This window comes from Mustela nigripes, chromosome 3 (assembly GCF_022355385.1).
Source record: "Mustela nigripes isolate SB6536 chromosome 3, MUSNIG.SB6536, whole genome shotgun sequence".
NCBI lineage: Eukaryota > Metazoa > Chordata > Mammalia > Carnivora > Mustelidae > Mustela > Mustela nigripes.
The window spans coordinates 13,939,011-13,961,955 of NC_081559.1; the positions used below are offsets into that span (position 1 = coordinate 13,939,011).

The 22,945-nt window shown below is 35.6% G+C and overlaps 1 protein-coding gene and 1 non-coding gene across 2 annotated transcripts in view; one reads left to right on the plus strand and one right to left on the minus strand.

Moving 5' to 3' along the window:
- The window catches only part of BMPR2 (bone morphogenetic protein receptor type 2), a 199,081-nt gene that overhangs the window by 96,511 nt on the left and 79,625 nt on the right, over positions 1-22,945 (plus strand). Inside the window, exons 2-3 of the mRNA XM_059393221.1 lie at positions 7,378-7,548; positions 9,245-9,415. Coding sequence (XP_059249204.1) covers positions 7,378-7,548; positions 9,245-9,415 — 342 coding nt within the window. The remainder of the gene's footprint in view (positions 1-7,377; positions 7,549-9,244; positions 9,416-22,945) is intronic.
- LOC132014809 (U6atac minor spliceosomal RNA) lies at positions 15,611-15,732 on the minus strand. The gene has a single exon (XR_009403446.1). It is a non-coding gene; the product is annotated as a U6atac minor spliceosomal RNA (small nuclear RNA).

Genomic DNA, 22,945 nt, shown 5'->3' on the forward strand with positions numbered 1-22,945 from the left:
TTGATGGGTCATACTGTATTCTATTGGTAGAGCACATAGTCTTAATGTTAAGTTCCTTTTTGTAGACATCATACTTTATCTTTCTAGAATATTATTCTTGTTTTACTTTAAATAAACAAGATTCCTTTTAAAATTGAACATGTTCACAGATGTGCATAGCAGTTTTATTTCTGATAGCCAAACTAGAAACTACCCAGATGACCTTTTTAAAGGGTGTAAAGTTAGATTGTAGTCCATCCATAGTATGGAATGCTACTCTCTAAAAAGTAATAAACTATTGATATATGCAACAACTGGGATGAACCTCAAGGAAAATTTGCTCAGTGAAAAAAAGCCAATCTCAAAAGGATGTGCATTGCAGGATTCTATTTATATAACAGTTGAGAAATAGCATAATTATCAAACTGGAGAACAGATTAGTGGTTGCTATATTTTAGGAATGGAGACAAACAGATGGTGATTATAAATCATTAACATGAGGGAGTCTTGTGATAGTACAGTTAAGTATCTTGATTTTTATTTATTTTATTACTAGTATTTTTAAAGATTTTATTTATTCATTTGTTAAAGAGAGAGAGAGCCCAAGCAAAGGGAGCACCTGGCAGAAGGAGAGGGAGAAGCAGGCTCTCCGCTGAGTGGGGAGCCTGATGTGGAACTCGATCCCAGCACCCTGGGATCATGACCTGAGCCAAAGACAGATGCTTAACTGACTGAGCCATCCGGGTGTCCCTTGATTTTTTTTTTAAAGATTTTATTTATTTATTTATTTAACAGAGAGCACAAGCAGGGGGAGTGGCAGGCAGAGGAAGAGGCAGAAGCAGAATCCCTGCTGAGCAGGGAGCCCAATATGGGGCTCCATCCCAGGACCTTGAGACCATGGCCTGAGCTAAGGGGAGATGCCTAACTGTTTGAGCCACCCAGGCAACCTGAGTATTTTGATTTTGATAAAATGTTAACAGAATTGCATAGATTTGCAGTGCATGCATCCAGTACTGCATGTAAAACTGGCAAAATCCGAAAAAGCTGTACGAATTGTCCTAATGTCAATTTCCTGACTTTGTTATTGCGTAGTGTTTGTGTGGAATGTTTGCACTGAGGAGAGAGGCATTCAACTTCATTCTGCATTTCTTTCCAACTACCTATAAGTCTCTAATTATTTAAAAATAAAAATTTTTCAATCAAAAATATTTGATTCAACTACAAATACTCTTGTTTTTGAAATGTCTAAGTAAAACGTGGATATTTTTCATGAAAATTCAAATAATATAGGAGTATTTGGTAACAAGGTAAAGGGGCAAATAGTTAATATTTGCAGAGTAGTTGGTTTTTTTCCTTTCTCTCTTCCCCTTGTAAAAATAAAGAAGTATAATGATGTTGCTGATTTGTATCTATAATAATAGTTAACTGATGCAGACATGATAAAACTATGCCATACCTTTACACCCTACTTTCTTGGTAGTGTTGTATCATTGAGCGGGAAATTCAAGAGAGCTTAGTATTCCAGACATACGGTATCTGTTTCTGGAAATTAAATGCTGCATAGGATTAGAAAATATTGATCCAGGAAGCATATGTAAACAGAAAATGGTGACTTTATTCTCAGTAATTTGGATGTGTATGAGGGAGAAAATAGTGTAATATTGTTTTTTTATTTTATTTTATTTATTTATTTGACAGAGATCACAAGTAGGGAGAGAGGCAGGCAGAGAGAGAGGAGGAAGCAGGCTCCCTGCTGAGCAGAGAGCCCGATGCGGGGCTGGATCCCAGGACCCCGGGATCATGACCTGAGCTGAAGGCAGAGGCTTTAACCCACTGAGCCACCCAGGCGCCCCTAGTGTAATATTGTTTTTACACTCATACTATTTTTATAGCTTCATTTATTGTCAAGTGGTAGAAAGACTAGATGATTATTGCCTAGATTTTGTACCCTGTGAATGGGAATATGATATTGAGTAGATATGAAAAGTGTCTGTCCTTAATACTGTTGGGGATTTGTGCCATACAAAATGAGTTAAATAAACCTGATATTGCTCTAGGAACAAATGAAGTTCACCTCCAGCTTGGTGTGGAGATACACATGTAAACAGATAAAATATAACCCTAAAGTAATTAAGAGTAAAGAGCTTTGGAGCAAGAAAAAGTAACATTCTGGATATTGGGAACATGTGTATAAAGGCCAGGAAAGGTCTTCCTATGTTAGTGGGAACCAAGAATGGAGGAGTGGGATCAATCAGTGGCAAGAAGTGGATGGGTCCCAGGGCTTGCTTACTTATGAGGCACAGAAGGCATATGGCAGGGCATAGGGCCCAAAGTATTTCTGGAGGCCATTGATAATTTCTTTTAAAATCAGAAGGAAAAAATGAACTTTAAGATTGAAGAAAATGTTTTAATGTCTAATTTTAATATATTTTCTTTATACCAATGCAGTTACAAAACGTAATTTTAAATATTATTATTAAAGATTTTATTTATTTGAGAGAGAGACAGAGATCACAAGCGGGGAGGAGAGGGAGAAGCATGCTCCCTGTTGTGCAGGGAGCCTGACGTGGAGGTCAGTCCCAGGACCCTGGGATCATAATCTGAGATGAAGGCAGGTGTTTGGCGGACTCAGCCACCTAGGTGTCTCTTAAATCTTTTTTTATAGAGGGAGGGGCCCATGAAAAAAAAAAGTTCCTCGTGCCCACAGAAATGATCATCCATTTTTGTTGGTTCTTGATTGTGGAGGATCCTACAAACGAACTGAAGAGTTTGAATTTAATTCTAGAACATTAGGGACCTAACAGATTTTAAGCATAATCAGTTCTCTCTTTTTATGATGATACCTCTGTCAGCAGTTTGGATGAGACTATTTCTAGTTTCATGTGGTTATATTAAATTAGATTGTTTTAGTGCTTATTATAAGCAAATATCACCTGTTTAAAATGACGAGAACAATTTAAAAAAATATTTTATTTATTTATTTGAGAGAGAGGGAATGAATGGTGGGGGAGGCAAGGGTGGGGCAGAGGGAGAGAAGACGACTCTGTTGAGTGAGGAGCCTTTCTCACAGCTTTATCTCATGACCCTGAGATCATGACCTGAGCCCAAATCAGGAGTTGGAAGCTTAATAACTGAGCCACCCAGGCGCCCCAAGGAGAACAATTTTTTTAAAGACCCATGTCTAATTACTGCTGTACCTGGTTAAGAGCATCCCTTAAAAGACATTGACCATAATTATACTTTGATCAAAATTTGTCTAGATGTTGACCAATTTAGAATACCTGTGTAAATGATCAGGTCTGTGTATATGATCTGTGACAGTATAATGCTAAGCTATACTATTTCTTATCATAATCTTTGCTTCATCCCTATTTTTCCTACATTATTTTTGAAGAATCCCTAGCTTTATACACAGATACTGCTGGTACTGATCTCAACAAATAGCATTAAAAAAAAAAAAGATTTTATTTATTTATTTGTCAGAGAGAGAGAAAGAGCATAAGCAATGGGAGCAGGAGGCAGAGGGAGAAGCAGGCTCTCTGTAGATCAAGAAGCCCTATGAGGGACTCTATCCCAGGTCTCTGGGATCGTGAGCTGAGCTGAAGGCAGATGGTTAGCCAATTGAGCCACCCAGGCGTCCCTCAACAAATAGCATTTTTTTTTTAAAGATTTTATTTATTTATGACAGAGAGAGATAGAGAGAGAGAGAACATAAGCACAAGGGAGCTGAAGAGGGAGAAGCAGGCTCCCCGCTGAGCAGGGAGCCTGATATGGGGCTAGATCCCAGGACAATGAGATCATGACCTGAGCCGAAGGCAGACACCTGACTGAGCCACCCAGGTGCCCCAATAAATAGCATTTTAAAAAAGATATTTATTTATATATACTTTTTATTTTATTTAAATTCAATTAATGAACATATAATGTATTATTAGTTTCAGAGGTAGAGCTCAGTGATTCATCAGTTTTATATAATACCCAGTGCTCATTATATCATGTGTCCTCCTTCGTGTCAATCACAGTTACCCATCCCTCCAACAACCCTCAGTTTCAACAAATAGCATTTTAAAAGCTGCAAATACTGTTTTGTAAAACTTTTCTTTGTTTTTTTGACAAAGGGCTGTTTAGTTATAATTCTTGCTAGTATACCTTTATATTGCATAAAAATTTCCTGAATCATAATTTGAAAGAGTTACTGTTAAAATAGCAAATTATAATTGGTCTATACTAATGCCACTGTCACGAAATAATTCCTGAAAAGTAGGCTGATGTTATTTTTTTAAAAAGATTTTATTTATTTATTTGAAAGACAGAGATCACAGGTAGGCAGAGAGGCAGGCAGAGAGGGGGTGGGGGAGGCAGACTCCCCGCTGAGCAGAGAGCCCAATGCGGTGCTCAATCCCAGGACCCTGAGATCGTGACCTGAGCCAAAGGTGGAGGCTCAACCCACTGAGCAACCCAGGCACCCCAGACTTATGTTATTTTAAGAAAAAATTATTTAGTAAAAACTCAGGGGTATTAAAGATATGATTCATTTCCCTCTAATTTGTACCTTTATTGTTGTGACATTCATTTCAGCTTAGTAGGTGTGGGGTATGAAGAGGGATACCTAGGGAAGGTTGGATTTGTTTGTTTTTTGTCTTTTTCTATAAGGAGAACTTTAGGTTTCAGTCATCAAATTATTTAATAATGGCACTAAAAGGGGCACCTGGGTGGCTCAGTGGGTTAAAGCCTCTGCCTTTGGCTCAGGTCATGATCCCAGGGTCCTGGGATCGAGCCCCATATCAGGCTCTCAGAGAGCCTGCTTCCCTTCCTCCCTCTCTACCTAATTGTGATCTCTGTCTGTCAAATAAATAAATAAAATCTAAAAAAAAAATAATGGCACTAAAAAATTTACACATGTTCAGGCCGTTAGCTACTTTTCAATTACAAAGGATATCTAAGAAGAGCAAAAAATTTTGTTCTAACATCTTTTTCTTCACAGAAGCATACTTTTTCTTTTTATATTTAAAGTAAATAAGGCAGTTTTATTTATGACTTCTTTACTTCCAGGTACAGTTAAATCTGTATTCATTAACTCAATATTTAACACAAAATTCTAGTAAAAATAGATAATAGGTGAGGAGGGGGAAAATAGGATATCTTGGTTATGGAAAACTGGAGTTATTGAGTTCATAAATTCTGACCTTTCTAACAATCAAGACAAAAATGGAAACTGAGTGGATTGTGTAACTTTAATATGTGGTATTGAAGCTAAGGAGCACTTAACCCGAGTCAAAAAAAGGTTGGGATGCCTGGCTGACTCAGTCGGAAGAACATGTGACTTTTGATCTTGGGTTTGTGAGTTTGAGCCCCATGCTGGATGTAGAGATGACTAAAAAAATAATAAAAAATTTAAGAAAATAGGATGGGACAGGAAAAAGAAATTATGCCTTATAGATATGCTTTTTTATATCTCTATTACAGAGTTTTTGTTTGTAGTTTGAATCACTTAAGTATGAATCTTTGTGTTGTGTCTGCTTTGTATGTAGAAATATATTTGATTTTAATCTTTATAATCACTTGGTAAAGTTTGCAAATTAGGATAATCTGAGGAAATACTGGTATTAAATGTGTAAAATAATCTAGTAAATATAATTAAATTTATCATTAAATGAATTTTAATATGTGGCTACATGTTGCAGAAATATAGTTGAATCAAAATTAGGCCGATGTCCTAGAATTAGTTTTTATAAATAGGCTATAGTATATTTTTTTTGGCTATTTAGTTGTTATTGGTAGTATCTTATACAAGACTTCCTGAAATGGTTTTAAATGTGGAAATCAAGTTACATTTATATTTTAGTAATTACTCTCTTTGAGTACTGAATTCAGTAATTATTGTCTGTCTCCAAATGGACGATATAAGATGCTTGAAGGGTAGAACTCTACATTATGTAATTATGAATACCCTATTTGCCTAGGCCAATACTTTGAAGGTGCTTCCTCTTGTAATAAATATGGCAGGTCATTGTGTCTAAATGGACTTAGGTATATAGTTCTTGGCTTTTTCATTTCTTCCCCAGAGTTTGGTCCTTAGTTCTATAGGTTCAGAAACATTATTTTCATAGGTCATCTCCGGTGCTAAGGTGTTAGTGAATTAAGCCATACTAGATAGGATATAAACCCAAAATTAATAAATAAATCAAAAGCCCAAGAGGCTATATATATATATATATATATATATATATATATGTATTAGACTGTTATTCTGGTTAGTCAAACCTTAGGAAAGTCAACTTGAAACCAAATAAGGATCAGTTGTAGTTTTTGATAACCTTTTACTTCTTTGTTTTTCTCAGCAATGTTAGTAAATATTTGTTAGCTGATAAATTATGTGGCAAATATTCTATTGAAATTAGCTAAATCAGATTATGTGTATAGAAAAAGATTAACTAGAATTGAAAGTACACTGTGTTGTCCCTTCAGCATAACGTGTGACTGAGCATTTCTGTTTCTGGCTTTTATATTGATATTTTTAATAACAAAGTCTTTTTTTTTTTTGCCAATGAATATTCTTAGTTTTAAAAACAAATTTACTAAGGTATATTTTATATACCATGAAATTCACTCATTTTAGGTGACTGATTTTTTTAAAAAATAAATTTACAGAGGTGTGCTGCCATTACCACAGTCTAATTTTAGAATATTTCCATCTGCCCAAAAAGAAATTATGTACCAACTGGTAGTGATTCTCCTCATCCGTAGTTTACCATACCCAATGATGTATGTTTAGCTTTCTGACTGTTAAGTATTGTAAAAGTGAATACTGCAGAATTTCCCAAAATTATTCAACCCTCTAGGTTTGTTAATTTGTTTTGAAGTTTTGATAATTTAAAGCATGGACATTGAAAATGATGGTTCTTTATTCATATACCTAAATTATTTAATGGGAGAGTAGTGAGAATAATTTGTGTAAGAAAGGATTGCTTTTGGGAAATAAGTTTTCAAGCATCTTTTTTTTTTTTTTAAAGATTTTATTTATTTGACAGACAGAGATCACAAGTAGGCAGAGAGGCAGGCAGAGAGAGAGAGGAAGGAAAGCAGGCTCCCTGCTGAGAAGAGAGCCCAAGGCGGGGCTCCATCTTAGGACCCTGAGACCATGACCTGAGCTGAAGGCAGAGGCTTAACCCACTGAGCCACCCAGGTGCCCCAGTTTTCAAGCCTCTTATTTGGAGGTGACAAATTAATGAACAGAAAGGAATTATTGAATAAATATAAATTACAAATGTATTTAGGTCTTGTTAAGGACTTAGTAGGGAAATTTATAGTCCCTTTCAAAAAGACTAAGATTTTGTATAATAATGTGTTGCCAGGGTTTTCATGAAATTAAATTTGTCATTCTTTTATTTATTTTAGCTTCTCAGAACCAAGAACGTCTATGCGCATTTAAAGATCCATATCAACAAGACCTTGGGATAGGCGAGAGTCGAATCTCTCATGAAAATGGAACAATATTATGCTCAAAAGGTAGCACTTGCTATGGCCTTTGGGAGAAATCAAAAGGGGACATAAATCTCGTAAAACAAGGCAAGTAACACTTTTCTTACCTGAAATAACTTTGTGTTTCATAAAATTGAAGGTATCTTTTATCTAAAAAGGACCCAGAGGTAGATTAAACCTTTCCCAGGAAAACAGTAAGTTTCAAAATACATATCCATGTATATATTCACCCATTAGCCCCAAATTTGTAGAGGGTAATAGGTTTTTAGCTTATTTTAATAATATTTTTCTTATTACAGTGTTAATATATCTTCATTCTACAAAGTTTAGAAAATATAGAAAACTACGAGAAAAACAAATGTCTACAGTTCCATACATTTTTTTTTAAGATTTTACTTATTTATTTGACACAGAGAGACAGCAAGAGAGGGAACACAAGGAGGGGGGATGGGAGAGGGAGAAGCAGGCTTCCTGCTACAATTCCATACTCTTACAAATTATTTTACATATTAGTTTATTCCCTGCAAGTATATTTTTTATGGATCTCTATGTTTATGTGGCCTTTTTTTCAAAATTAGGATGATACTCTATGTATAAACAATTTCATACCCAATATTTCTTTTCTTTTCTTTTCTTTTCTTTTCTTTTTTTTTAAGATTGTATTTATCTATTTGACAGAGATCACAGGTAGGTAGAGAGGCTGGCAGAGAGAGAGAGAGAGAGAGGGAAGCAGGCTCCCCGCTGAGCAGAGAGCCCGATGTGGGACTCGATCCCAGGACCCTGAGATCATGACCCGAGCCGAAGGCAGTGGCTTAACCCGCTGAGCCACCCAGGCGCTCCCATACATAATATTTCTTATCTTAAATTATATTATGAACATTTTCCTATGTCTTTAAATATACTTTGAAAACATTTTTCAGCTCTGTACAATATTCCGTTGTATGCACGTATTGTTTATATGCAGTTTACTTACAGATTACTCTGTTGTTGGACAGTGTATTGTGTTCTACTGTGATACATAATGCTTCAGTGGACATCTTTGAATGTAAATCTTTCATTGTATCTGATTATTTCCCTGGAATAGATTGCAGAAGGTAGTGTTATTAGATAATAAAGCATGAATATTTTAAAGGCTCTTTATGAAAATTGCCATGTGGCTTTCTATAAATACTATATACATTTACATTCTTCCCAACAGTATATGGGAATATTACTGAAATCTTGTTATGATAATATATTATTTTTTTAAACTTAGAACAGTTTAATAGATATAAACAAAAAAGAAATCTTACTGTTGCTTTATTAATAATTCTTAGATTAATGATGAGGTTAAACATTTATTAGTGGCTTTTCTCCTCATGAAGTGCTTGTTAAAACTCTACCATTTTAGTTATTGTTGTTGTTATTTTAAAAATGTAGGGGTGCCCTGTGTGGCTCAGTGGGTTAAGTCTCTGCCTTCAGCTCAGATCAGGATCTCAGGGATCATGCATGGGAGCGAGCCCCACGTTGGGCTCTCTGCTCGGAAGGGAGCCTGCTTCCCCCTCTCTCTGCCTGCTTCTCTGCCTACTTGTGATCTCTCTCTCTGTGTCAAATAAATAAATAAAATCTTTTAAAAATGTTTTTTAAATGTGTATTTCCCATTCATTTGTAGGAGTGGTTTATAACTCATATGTATTATGTACTTTACTGTGTCACATTGATTGCAATTATTTCTTTGTTGTTTTCCTTTTAACTTTATTTATTGTATTAACCCTAACTTGTTTGCATTAATATCAATTTATAGGCTGTTGGTCTCACATTGGAGATCCCCAGGAGTGTCACTATGAAGAATGCGTAGTAACTACTACCCCTCCCTCAATTCAAAATGGTACATACCGTTTCTGCTGCTGTAGCACAGATTTGTGTAATGTCAACTTCACTGAGAATTTTCCACCTCCAGACACAACACCACTCAGTAAGTAGTTTAAGTAATTTACTTTCCTTGTTGTTAATTCTTTTCTCCAAAGATCCGCAAAATTTAAAAAAATAAATAAAAACATTCGGTTTGGCAGAGGGAAAGAGAGAGTTCAAACATTATGAGACCACATCTAGTTAACACCTGAAATCCAAAAGAGGTGCACCAGGATTTCCAGGGTATCACAAGAGTACCAAATAAGTTTGAATCGAAATATGGTACTTTCCAGCCTCTGTGAAGCTATTCTTCTAACAGTACAAATATACATACATGTGTGGGTGCCTGGCTAGTTCATAGTTGATAGAGCATGCAACTCTTGATCACAGGGTCATGAGTTCAAACCACATATTGGACATAGAGCTTACTTTAAAAAAAAAAAAAAACAAACTTATGGAGGCGCCTGGGTGGCTCAGTTGATTAAACCGTCAACTTGATTTTGTCTCTGGTCATGAGATCAAGTCCTGCATCAGGGTCCACACTCAGTGTGGAGTCTGCTTGAGATTCTCTCTCTCCCCCTCCTCATTGCCCCTTCACCCACTCACTCTCTCTTAAATAAATAAAGAAACTCTAAAAAAAAAAACAAAACCCTCACATATTAAAAAAAACAAAAACCTCACATATTAAAAAAAAAACCCTCAGACATAGAGTTATTCATTGCAGTATTATTTATAACTGTAAAACACTGGGAACTCTTAAATGTTCAGGAATAGATTAGTTAAAATATACTATGATATATACATAAAATGGAGTACTAACTGTACATCTATAACCAAAAGTGAGTAAGATCTCTATGAATTTATATGGAGTGATTTCTGGAGATAATGTTAGGAGAATAAAAAGCATATAAATACTGTGTTGTCTCTTGTGTAAGACAGAAAACTTATCTTTACAAAAAGAAACAGGATAAACTGAAAGATAACTAAGCTGGTTACTTAATGGGATGGAGAGAAAGGAGTGGAATGAAAGAACTAATGTAAGGATTTTACAAACACAGTGTTTTACTCTTTATACTACTTCGGGCAATATGGGATGTAAGAGATGGGAGGAGAATTGCAGACAAATACTGAACTCTTTCAAGTTTTGTTTTCTAGGAGCCTGGACTAAGCAATTGTGAAACAATTGTAGATGTATAATAAGATTAAGAAATAAGTATATGGTGTTGATGCTTTTGGGAGCCAGTGCTCTTACTGAGGAAATAGGCACATACAACTATAGATGGAGGAATACAATAGAATACTGTATGGATAGATTATAATTCAAGGTATGAGAAAGGATTTATGATTTTAAAATATACATATGTATGTGTTACATGCATCGATATGTGGCCGTGTCTATATGTGTATGCATGTTTATATATTTGTATTTATGTGTGTAGTGTATACACACATCCCTATATATAAATATTTCTTAGCTCTATTTGTTGAAAAGGATAAGAAGCCATAAATAACACCCCAGTAGCAGTAAACAAATGTAATACTCAGATTTAGATTCTAATACCACTCCCCTGCGAAAAGAAGTTAGGCTCCTTGGAAAAATGACTTACTCTAAGACTAGAGCAGAATAGGTGCAAGATAAGCCAGAAGTATCCTATAACACTAGAAAGTAAGGAAAAGAAGTGCCCCCAAATGTAGGGGGAGACTGGTCACAGGAAATAGGATCCAGCTTGAAGAAATTCCTACTGTCTAAATTTGGGACAATTTGAGTGCTAAAGAAGTACAGTAACAAATTGTAAACCATTGGAGGGAAAATGAATTCATGAGTCAATGCTGATAGCAGAGAAGGAAGAAGAGAGAGTACTTGCTTATAGTAGAATGCCAGGTGCCAGCTGGTAGGTTTAGGGGAGTGGAGTTGGAAAATTATCTTTCTGTAGCCATTATGGTAAGGATTGGATCAGGCAGGAATAACCAAAACATCCTAAATCTAAGGGCATTTTGAATATGGAGCTAGTTTATTTGCATTATTATTTTTTTTAAAGATTTTATTTATTTATTTGACAGAGATGCAGCAAGAGAAAGGGAACACAAGCAGGGGGAGTGAGAGAGGGAGAAGCAGGCTTCTCCTGCAGGGAGCTGGATGCGGGGCTAGATCCTGGGACCCTGGGATCATGCCCTGAGCTGAAGGCAGATGCTTAATGACTGAGCCACTCAGGCGCCCTAGGATATTTGCATTATTTTAAAGTGTCTCCCACATATTGTAAGGGAAATATTAGTAATTATAAGTTGAGGATATTGGATAACACCTTGATCAGGTAATTAAAATCATCATCATTAATGAAGGGCAAGATGGACATCCATGATACCCTGAGAAGGACACAGTATCACTAATGGAGTACTGTATTTCATCCAAGAATGCATAACCAGAATCTAATCATGAGGGAACATCACACAAACCATGAACTAGGAGTGCTCTGTAATAAGAAGGAGATTTGTCAAAAATGCCAATGTCCTATAAAGCAAAGAGACTGTGGGAAAGATCTAGATAAAAAGGAGGCTAAAGAAACTTTACAACTAAGCCATGCCTAATTCTCCTATGCTGGTTGTGAAAAATATGATAAAGGACATTGTTAGACCAATTGGCAAGAGAGATGAATAAGGAATTATTTCAATTTTAAATATACTGAAGCTGGTAACAGTACGACGGTTATATAAGAGAATATTCATATTCCTAGGAAATATCCCAAGAAATGTTTAGAAATAAGGGACAATAATGTGTGTGTGTATTAATTTCCCTGAGATGGTTCAAAAAAAGTATTTGCGTGTGTGGTGTGCACAGAAAGAGAAAAGAATGGGGGGCGCCAGGGTAACTCAGTTGGTTAAGAGTCTGCCTTTAGCTTGGGTCATGATCTCAGGGTACTGAGGCTGAGCCCCATGTCAGGCTCCCTGATCAGTTGGGGGAGTCTGCTTCTCCTTCTCCCTTCCCCTGCTTGTGATCTCTCACTCCCTCAAACAAAATTTAAAAAAAAAAAAGATAAAGCAAGCAAATGGGCGTAAAATGGTAACAATAAGTGAAATTGGGTAAAGATGTATGGTTATTCTTTGTACTCTTCTCATTCTTAGAACTATTCTGAAAGTTTTATATTGTTTCCAAATAAAAATTTAAAAATTTATCTTTTTGGAATATAGCACATTTCAAGAATTCTCTGTCAGGAGCTTTTATTAGTCCATACTCTGAGATCTTCGGTTTGGGATGATTTCCTTTGATTTGTTGAAACACTGAACTGAAAGTAGTAGGATGTTTTTTCATATCTACTCAAGGCCATTAGCTTTTATCCTGAATTGGCTACACTTATTTTCTACAAAGAAGCAAACAAACAAAATAAGATTTCTAATTTCCACTTGTACCTCTAGCTAGATGAAAGAGAAGTGAATTTGTGCATAAGTTCTCCTCAATATTTTTATAGCTACATTTCAGAATGTTACTGAGATTTTGGTCTACTATAATCTTTTTTTTTAATCTTTATGTTTTAATTTTTTACTTTTTTATAAACATATAATGTATTTTTATCCCCAGGGGTGGTACAGGTCTGTGAATCACCAGGTTTACACACTTCACAGCACTCACTGTAGCACATACCCTCCCCAATATCCATTACCCCACCCCCCTCTCCGGACCCCCCTCCCCCCATTAGCCCTGTTTGTTTTGTGAGATTAAGAGTCACTTATGGTTTGTCTCCCTGCCAATCCCATCTTGTTTCATTTATACTTCTCCTACTCCCCGCAACCTCTCGTGTTGTATCTCTACTTCCTCATATCAGGGAGATCATATGATAGCTGTCTTTCTCTGATTGACTTATTTCACTAAGCATGATACCTTCTAGTTCCATCCACATCGTCACAAATGGCAAGATTTCATTTCTTTTGATGGCTGCATAGTATTCCATTGTATATATATATCACATCTTCTTTTCTTTCCATAGTTTGGCTATTGTAGACATTGCTGCTATAAACATTCGAGTGCACGTGCCCCTTCAGATCACTACATTTGTATCTTTAGGGTAAATATCCAGTAGTGCAATTGCTGGATCATAGGGTAGTTCTATTTTCAACATTTTGAGGAACCTCCATGCTGTTTTCCAGAGTGGTTGCACCAGCTTGCGTTCCCACCAACAGTGTAGGAGAGTTCTCCTTTCTCCGCATCCTCGCCAGCTTCTGTCATTTCCTGACTTGTTAATTGTTGGATGGGGAGCCTGATATGAGGCTCTATCTCAGGACCCTGGGATCATCACCTGAGCTAAAGACAGGCAGTTAACCAACTGAGCCACCCAGGTGCCCCAACTAGATTCTTCAAAAAAAATTTTTTTTTTTTTGAAAATGAAAGTATTTTTTTTATTTAATTTTTTATTTTTTATAAACATATATTTTTATCCCCAGGGGTACAGGTCTGTGAATCACCAGGTTTACACACTTCACAGCACTCATCAAAGCACATACCCTCCCCAATGTCCATAATCCCACCCCCTTCTCCCAAACCCCCTCCCCCCAGCAACCCTCAGTTTGTTTTGTGAGATTAAGAGTCACTTATGGTTTGTCTCCCTCCCAATCTCATCTTGCTTCATTTATTCTTCTCCTACCCACTTAAGCCCCCATGTTGCATCACCACTTCCTCATATCAGGGAGATCATATGATAGTTGTCTTTCTCTGCTTGACTTATTTCGCTAAGCATGATATGCTCTAGTTCCATCCATGTTGTCGCAAATGGCAAGATTTCATTTCTTTTGATGGCTGCATAGTATTCCATTGTGTATATATACCACATCTTCTTGATCCGTTCATCTGTTGATGGACATCTAGGTTCTTTCCATAGTTTGGCTATTGTGGACATTGCTGCTATAGACATTCGGGTGCACGTGCCCCTTTGGATCACTACGTTTGTATCTTTAGGGTAAATACCCAATAGTGCAATTGCTGGGTCATAGGGCAGTTCTATTTTCAACATTTTGAGGAACCTCCGTGCTGTTTTCCAGAGTATCTACACCAGCTTGCATTCCCACCAACAGTGTAGGAGGGTTCCCCTTTCTCTGCATCCTCGCCAGCATCTGTCATTTCCTGACTTGTTTATTTTAGCCATTCTGACTGGTGTGAGGTGATATCTCATTGTGGTTTTGATTTGTATTTCCCTGATGCCGAGTGATATGGAATTCTACCAAACATTTAAAGAAGAACTAATTCCTATTCTCCTGAAACTGTTCCAAAAAATAGAAATGGAAGGAAAACTTCCAAACTCACTTTATGAGGCCAGCATCACCTTGATCCCAAAACCAGACAAGGATCCCATCAAAAAAGAGAGCTATAGACCAATATCCTTGATGAACACAGATGCGAAAATTCTCACCAAAATACTAGCCAATAGGATTCAACAGTACATTAAAAGGATTATTCACCACGACCAAGTGGGATTTACTCCAGGGCTGCAAGGTTGGTTCAACATCCGCAAATCAGTCAATGTGATACAATACATTAATAAAAGAAAGAACAAGAACCATATAATACTCTCAATAGATGCTGAAAAAGCATTTGACAAAGTACAGCATCCTTTCCTGATCAAAACTCTTCAAAGTGTAGGGATAGAGGGCACATACCTCAATATCATCAAAGCCATCTATGAAAAACCCACCGCAAATATCATTCTCAATGGAGAAAAACTGAAAGCTTTTCCGCTAAGGTCAGGAACACAGCAGGGATGTCCATTATCACCACTGCTATTCAACATAGTACTAGAGGTCCTAGCCTCAGCAATCAGACAACAAAAGGAAATTAAAGGCATCCAAATCGGCAAAGAAGAAGTCAAACTATCACTCTTTGCAGATGATATGATACTATATGTGGAAAACCCAAAAGACTCCACTCCAAAAAAATTTTTATTAAAGTATAGTTGACACACAGTGTTATGTTTTAGGTGCACAATACAGTGATTCAGTTATCTCTTTATAATATGCTGTGTTCACAAGTACAGCTACCATCTGTCACCATACAACAATATCATTGACTATATTCCCTATGCTGTACCTTTTATTCCCATGACTTAACCATTACATAACTGAAAAGCTGTATCTATCATTCTCCTTAACTCATTTTGGCCCATCTCCTTACTCCCTTTCCTCTGGCAACCATCAGTTCGTTCTCTGTATTTACAGGTCTGATTCTTTTGTTTATTCAATTGTTTTGTTTTTTATTTTCCACATAAGAGTGAAATCATAAATATGATAGTTAGATACCTGAAGTAGGTGGCATTGCCTTAACCATATGTGTATTGTCAAGCCTAAGGGCCTTTTACATCCTTGTCAAGGGTAGTGCTAACCTCTCCTTTCATACAACACTCTTCTACAAGATTCTAAAGTCTTTGGAGATAGGAACTTCTTAATGCTCCTTTGTCTCTGCAGTGACTAGCACAGTGTCAGGTATATAATGGTGGGAGTGCAATAAATGTTTGTTGAATGAATAATTTAATAAAAGGACATATGCTAATGTATAAGCTGACATATTTTCAGATGCTTAAAGGGAGTAGATTTGTTGTCCTTTATAATCTGGCAAAAGTTGAAATCATTGGATTTACTCACTAATGGACAGGTATTTATTGAAAGCTGGTTGCTACATTCAATTTAAAAGGACAAATTGTTTATGGGATAACAAGTACAGACAAAAGTAGAACAATTATTAACTCCCTTATTTTAAATTCATTATGGTAAAGTAAAAAAGTACAATTGTTCCCATTCTCCTTTTCATTCCTAAGAAGGAAGCATCAAATTTTAATTATAATTTTTTAAAGATTTTATTTATTTATCTGACAGAGAGAGATCACAAGTAGGCAGAGAGGCAGGCAGACAGAGAGGGGGAAGCAGGTTCCCTGCTGAGCAGAGAGCCCGATGTGGGGCTCGATCCCAGGACCCTGAGACCATGACCTGAGCCGAAGGCAGAGGCTTAACCCACTGAGCCCCCCAGGCACCCCTAATTTTAATTTTTTTTAAAGGTTTTATTTATTTGACAGAGAGACACAGCGAGAGAGGGAATATAAGGGGAGTGGGAGAGGGAGAAGTAGGTTTCCCACTGAGCAGGGAACCTGATGTGGGGCTCCATCCCAGGACTCTGGGATCATGACCTGAGCCATGTAGATGCCTTGCAAATCTTAATTTTTAAAATAATGCAGGAATTTAGAAAATTTTCCCTAGGTAGATACTGTTACGTGATCTCATTTTCAGAGACCCTTACTCAAAAAGTACAATTATGGCATATTTTAATACTGGTAAAGAAAATGATGCACAAGTAGATTATGGCTTTTTTAAAGGTTATGTTCTAGGGAAACAGCAGAAGGTACTTAATGTTCTCTTTAGCCTATTCATTTCTCTCTTGATTGTTTTCAGCTGAACAGTTTACTTCCTGACCTCAAACTATTCATTGCTGTTACTGGAATTCTATCTTTCTCATGAATTGTACAGTTACACAATATCCAGAACCCTTTTACCTGCCTTCCTACTGCTATACCTCATACATTGAGTAGAGTTAGACCAGTGGCAATGAAGAAATATATGGAGAACTTAGAATAGCAAAAATAGGTCTCTTTCCTCAGAAAAAGCTTGTTTTTTTTAATCAACCTCAGTTGAAGCTGAAGACCATGAGGTAGTTAGTGATAGAAGTTAAAGCATATGATAGCAGTGGATCTTTAAGAATAAAGTGAAAGGAGTTGCCAGGGAAAATATAACCAATCCATGACCGTAAGTGTGTATCTGTAATTTTTTTGATCCACAGAGTCTTATATTATAATCATTTAAAAATTACCTTGATGTGGAGTTAGGGGAGTGAAGAAAGGTTATTCCACTTACCTTTAGTTCTTAATTTTTTCTTTTTTTTTTTTTTTTTTTGCAAATTACAGATTTTGCTTAGTCTTATAAAACTGCCTTACATAGTTTTTTGGAGGCAATGAGATATTGTACAAATTAATGAAATCTGTGCAGACTTCTGGCTGTTTAACTAAAAAAATTCAGAATGAGAAGTCCACTGATGCTTTTGTTGAAACATAAATGAAATGTCTGTTTTAAAATATATATCAGCAGTTTCATATTAATTTAGAAAAAAGTATGTGAGCATTATTAAACCCTAAAAATTAAAGTTCTGTTTGGACTGTAGATGACCAATGTTTCTAGTCAGTGAGGCCCCAGGTGTTTGTTTTCAGAAAAACAAAAACAAAAAACCTTTCCTCCAATTCCAGCATTGGAGGTAAAGTTTAAATGCTGTGCTCCTCCAGTAGGAAGGATTATTACCATTTTTTTTAAAAAAAGGGAAAGAAAAAAGAACTTCTGATATTTAGAAAATCCTTGTCAATTATTTTGCTGTAACCCGTAATCTGAGGTTCAGGTCTGAGGTTGCCGTCAGAGACCTGGAGCATGTGTTCAGCCAGAAACTCATTATGAAATAATTCCCCAAGAAAAAAAATTGGCTACAGATGAGATTATAGGGTATGTGGTTCATAACTCATATTCTAGATCTTTGTGCCTGATTTTTTCCAAAGAATTTTTCCTCTAGTTGTGAGTTTATGTTTCAGGGTTGTTTTTTTTTTTTTTTTCTTTTTTCAGGGAGTAGGTTCCATATTTGACTACTTTATTATATGGGAACCTTAAAAAATATAAGCCACTGAGTGTCTGATGGGAAGCAGGTGGTCCATAAATATTTTCAATAAATGGAACAAATAAATCTTTGAACTTCTAAAAAAAAATAAGCCAATGATAATGTACCTGTTCAGTACTTAATTATAGGCAGAACTGGCTCTAGACACATTTAGGAATTTTGACTTCTTTTCTTCCCTTGATATCTTATTTTCTGAGTCCCTATATTTTTTTCTTAGGAAACCCTTCCTCTGTTGTACCTAGTATGATAAGTTAACTTTTATAAGCACTGTCCTTTCTTTCCCCATCAACATATGGTGTTCTTACTTCTGTTTCTCTTCACATACTAGTGGTTTTTTCTTTTTAAAAAAATATTTATTTATTTATTTATCTATTTGACAGAGATCACATGTAGGCAGAGAGGCAGGCAGAGAGAGAGAGGGAGAGACAGGCTCCCTGCTGAGCCAGAGAGCCCGATGTGGGGCTCTATCCCAGGACCCTGGGATCATGACCTGAGCCGAAGGTAGAGGCTTTAACTCACTGAGCCACTCAGGCACCCATTAGATATTTAATGAGTTTTGCCTCATAAAATACTTACAGTAAAATAAATAAATAAATAAAATACTTACAGTAAATATAAGATCCTTAGAGAATGTTATTCTGGGTGGGGTAAATGTAGTAATGAAATTTTAATTCACTTTATCTGGATTATAGCCTTACTAGACTGAGCAGTCTTTTTACAATAAAAATATAAAGGGAATTTGGGCATTTAACGTATAGTGAAATCAAAACTAGCTAAATAATATTTTTCAAATTCACTATGTGTCGGACATTGTTCTAAATGCTGTCTATGTTATGTATTCAGCTTTTACAGTTAATCCTTACAGAAACATATGAAATCCTTACAGAAACAAAAATTATTCTTATTTTACATTGAGAACACTGAGGCACAGATACATAATTTAGCAAGTCTCATAGTTAATAAGTGGTAGAGCCAAGATTGAAACTTAGGTGTTTTGGCTCCAGAGTATGTTATTAATTATTGCTTTTTATTGGTTTTAATCATTACTCTCTATAATCAGTTGTTATTAATCATTACTCTTATACCCCAACAGGGGGCCAGTTTATATATGTTAATTTATTCATTTGGAAGGAGAGAAAAGATTATTTTGAAAATACTTGATCACATTTCCTAAAATTTAAGAAATCCTCATAATTCTTTAAGCATATCTGTGTACCACTGAGTATCATAAAATGTTTTCTATATTCACATGACATATTGCTTTATTACTTAATATTTTTCTTCAAATTATCTCATTAAAATTATATGTTCTTTAAAGGGAAACTTTCTATCACTACTGTAAATGGAAAGCCAATGTCATAAGTAAAGCTAACATTAAAAATTATTTATTTAAAAATAAATAAAATGGGCGCCTGGGTGGCTCAGTGGGTTAAGCCGCTGCCTTCGGCTCAGGTCATGATCTCAGGGTCCTGGGATCGAGGCCCGCATCAGGCTCTCTGCTCAGCAGGGAGCCTGCTTCCCTCTCTCTCTTTGCCTGCCTCTCTGTCTACTTGTGATCTCTGTCAAATAAATAAATAAAAATCTTTAAAAAAAAAAAAAAAATAAATAAATAAATAAATAAATAAAATGAAAATAAACCATATATATATTAGCTAACTAGATATCGTTGCCTGCTAAACTGTCTGAAATTTAAAGCTTACTTTCTCTGTGTTAAAAGAGAATAGCAAATAGAGATAATAGAGATTCATTGTCACCAAGCTGCGGTTTTCTTCTTTTGTAGCTAGACAAAAGATAGAAAACTAACACACTAACATAGGTCTATCTACCACCTAAAACCAGAAGTCTAACACTTTAGGAAAGTGAGTCTCTTCAAACCATAAGAGACTTTGCAGTACCCATTCTGTTTAAAAAGTAAATCAGTCTTTAAGTAAATCAATTTATATTTGTAATATTTTACTTTCTTATACCCTTAAATCATGCTTATTTGTTTATATATTCCCAGTTTGAAAGAAATGTATAATTATTGCAAGGTTTATTTATTTATTTTTTCAGATCTATACGTTTTATTCTATAAAAGTCATATCTCATTTTTATCTATTTATTTTTATTTTTTATTTACATATAATGTATTATTAGCCCCAGGGGTACAGGTCTGTGAATTGTCAAGTTTACACACTCCACAGCACTCACCATAGCATATACCCTCCCCAAAGTGCAAGGTTTACTTTAAACAGTTTCTTGTTAAGATTTCTAGAATTAGTATAATTAACCTTCCTAACAATAAAGTAAACAAAGTAATTAAGACAGTAGAAAGGCAGACAAAAATTTGTCATTTTCTAAAAAATTAAATAGACCTAAGTCATTGTATTTGGTGTTGGAGGTTCTTGGGTAAAAATCAGTATAAAAATGTAAAGTGCTTCTATTTTCTTTAATTTACATCACTCATTAAGTTGATTGTTGGATCATATTGTTGAGAAAGATTGAATAAAGCTAAGTTTAAGAAATCATATTCTTAAAAAAAAGAAAGAAATCACATTCTAATTTATGCTGCGCTGTTAAGATTAGAAATTCTAACTTCAGTGTCTGGTAGCAAATGTCTTTATCTCACACCAAGCTAGAAAATAGAAAAGAAAGCCTACATTCAAAGAAACTGACATATGGCTTAGGGCCACAGATAAGTTTTTAGCTGCTGTGAATTTATGATGGTTTTTCAGTTTTTACTGCTCCTATGACAGCATTAAAGTGATTGAATAAAAGTTTTTGCTTAGTACTTGATGAAGCATTTTAGCAAGAGACAAAGTATGTTGTTCTTTTTTACACGTATTAAAAATATTAGGGGTGCCTGGTTGGCTCAGTGGGTTAAGCTTCTGCCTTCGGCTGAGGTCATGATCTCAGGGTCCTGGGATCAAGCCCCTCAGGGTCCTACTATCGAGCTTCCCCCTGCCCTGCCTGCTTCTCTGCCTACTTGTGATCTACGTCAAATAAATAAATAAAATCTTTAAAAATAAATATTAGTAGAGAGGGGTGTTGCAAGAGAAGTAAAGTATGTATCTTTTAGAAAATAGTCTTTAATGCAATAGTAACAAGATTTCATTTGCACGCATTATGTGGTGTTAGTCAAACAGTTTTCGTTCTAAAATTTTGCTACCTCTGCCCTATTGAATATCAATCCCAATCTGTACCTACATATTTTGTCCCTCTTCTCTCAAAAAAAAGTAATCCTTATTCATGTTGGTATTTTTAAAATTTGTATTACTTGTTGGTCCTGACGAACAAAGCAAAACCTGTTTACTAACCCGGTTTTACTGACAAAGTCAGTGGAAGCTTTTGGTCTGTAAAATATAAGACCCACGCGTTTATCGTGGAATTGACTGGTATTTAAAAATAAATGTCTTCTAAAATAGTAGACAATTTTGGATGTAGAAGTAAGAAATAATTTTCACGTCTTTAACATCTATAATTTTTCTTATCTTTATGTCCAGCTCCATGTGTATTCCTTTGTACCTGTCTTAGCTATTTCTCATTTCCTGTAGTATCTCTGATTACTGAGAATTTTCTGCATATGTTCATATAGAAATAGTGATTATCTATCTAATATATATTTAGTGGTTTTATATGCCAGATTACCATAAAAAGTAGAGTCACTGGGGCACCTGGGTGGCTCAGTTGGTTGAATGGGTGCCTTTGGCTCAGGTCATGATCTCAGGATCCTAGGTTCGAGCCCAAAGTTGGGCTCCCTGCTTGGTTGGGAGTCTGTCTTCCTCTCCCTTTGCTCCTCCCCCCTGCTCATCCTCTCTCTCTCTCTCAAATAAATAAATAAATAAAATCTTATAAAAAAGTAGAGTTACAGATAAAAAAGGACTTTCAAAACCAAGATGAAACTAGCCATGATTTGGATAGCAACTGTCTTTATAACATCATTTTTTTTAATTGGGATATAATTGACATGTAACATTATATTGCTTTCAGGTGTTTGATATAATGAGTTGCTTTTTGTTTGTATTGCAAAACGATCACCACAGTCAGTCTAGTTAAAATCTGTCATTGTGCATAATCACAAAATTTTTTGTTCTTGTAGTGAGAACTTGAAGCTTTACTCTCAAAAACTTTCAAATATTCAGTAGAGTATTGTTAAATGTAGTCACTATGCAGTACATTTTATCCCCATGACTTGTTTATTTTATAACTGGGAGTTGGTACATTTTGACCCCCTTCATCCCTTTGACCCACCCCTTTCCTCTGACTAGCAGTAATCTCTTCTCTGTAGCTTGGGGTTTTTTGTTGTTGTTACGTTTCACATTCCACATGTAAGTGAAATTATATAGTACTTGTCTCTCTCTGTTTGACTTATTTCACTTTAGCATAATGCCTTTGGGTCCATCCATATTGTGGTAAATGGCAAGATTGCTTCCCTTTTTTATGGCTGAATAATATTCACACACACACACACACACACACACACACACACACACACACACTCTCACACATCCATTGATGGACCCTTAGGTGTTTCCAGATCCTCACTATTGTAAATAATGCTGCAATGAACATTGGGATGCATATATTTTGTTCGATTAGTCTTTTGTTTTCTTTAGATAAATATCCGAAGTTGAGTTGCTTGATCATATAGTAGTTCTCTTTTTCATTTTTTGAGGAACCTCCATACTCTTTCCCATAGTTGGCTATACCAGTTTGCATTTCTACCAGCAGTGCACAAGGGTTCCCATTTTCCACATCCTCGCCAATTCTTGTTATTTCTTGTCTTTTTGATAAAAATTTTTAATAGTAATTGAAGAGATACAATTTTGGTTGGAAATGCACTAACAACTTAAGTACTGTTATAAGCTCTTTTCAAATTGTTTCTTTTAAAAAAGTACATTATATTCTAGCTATAATATGAAATTAGCCTAA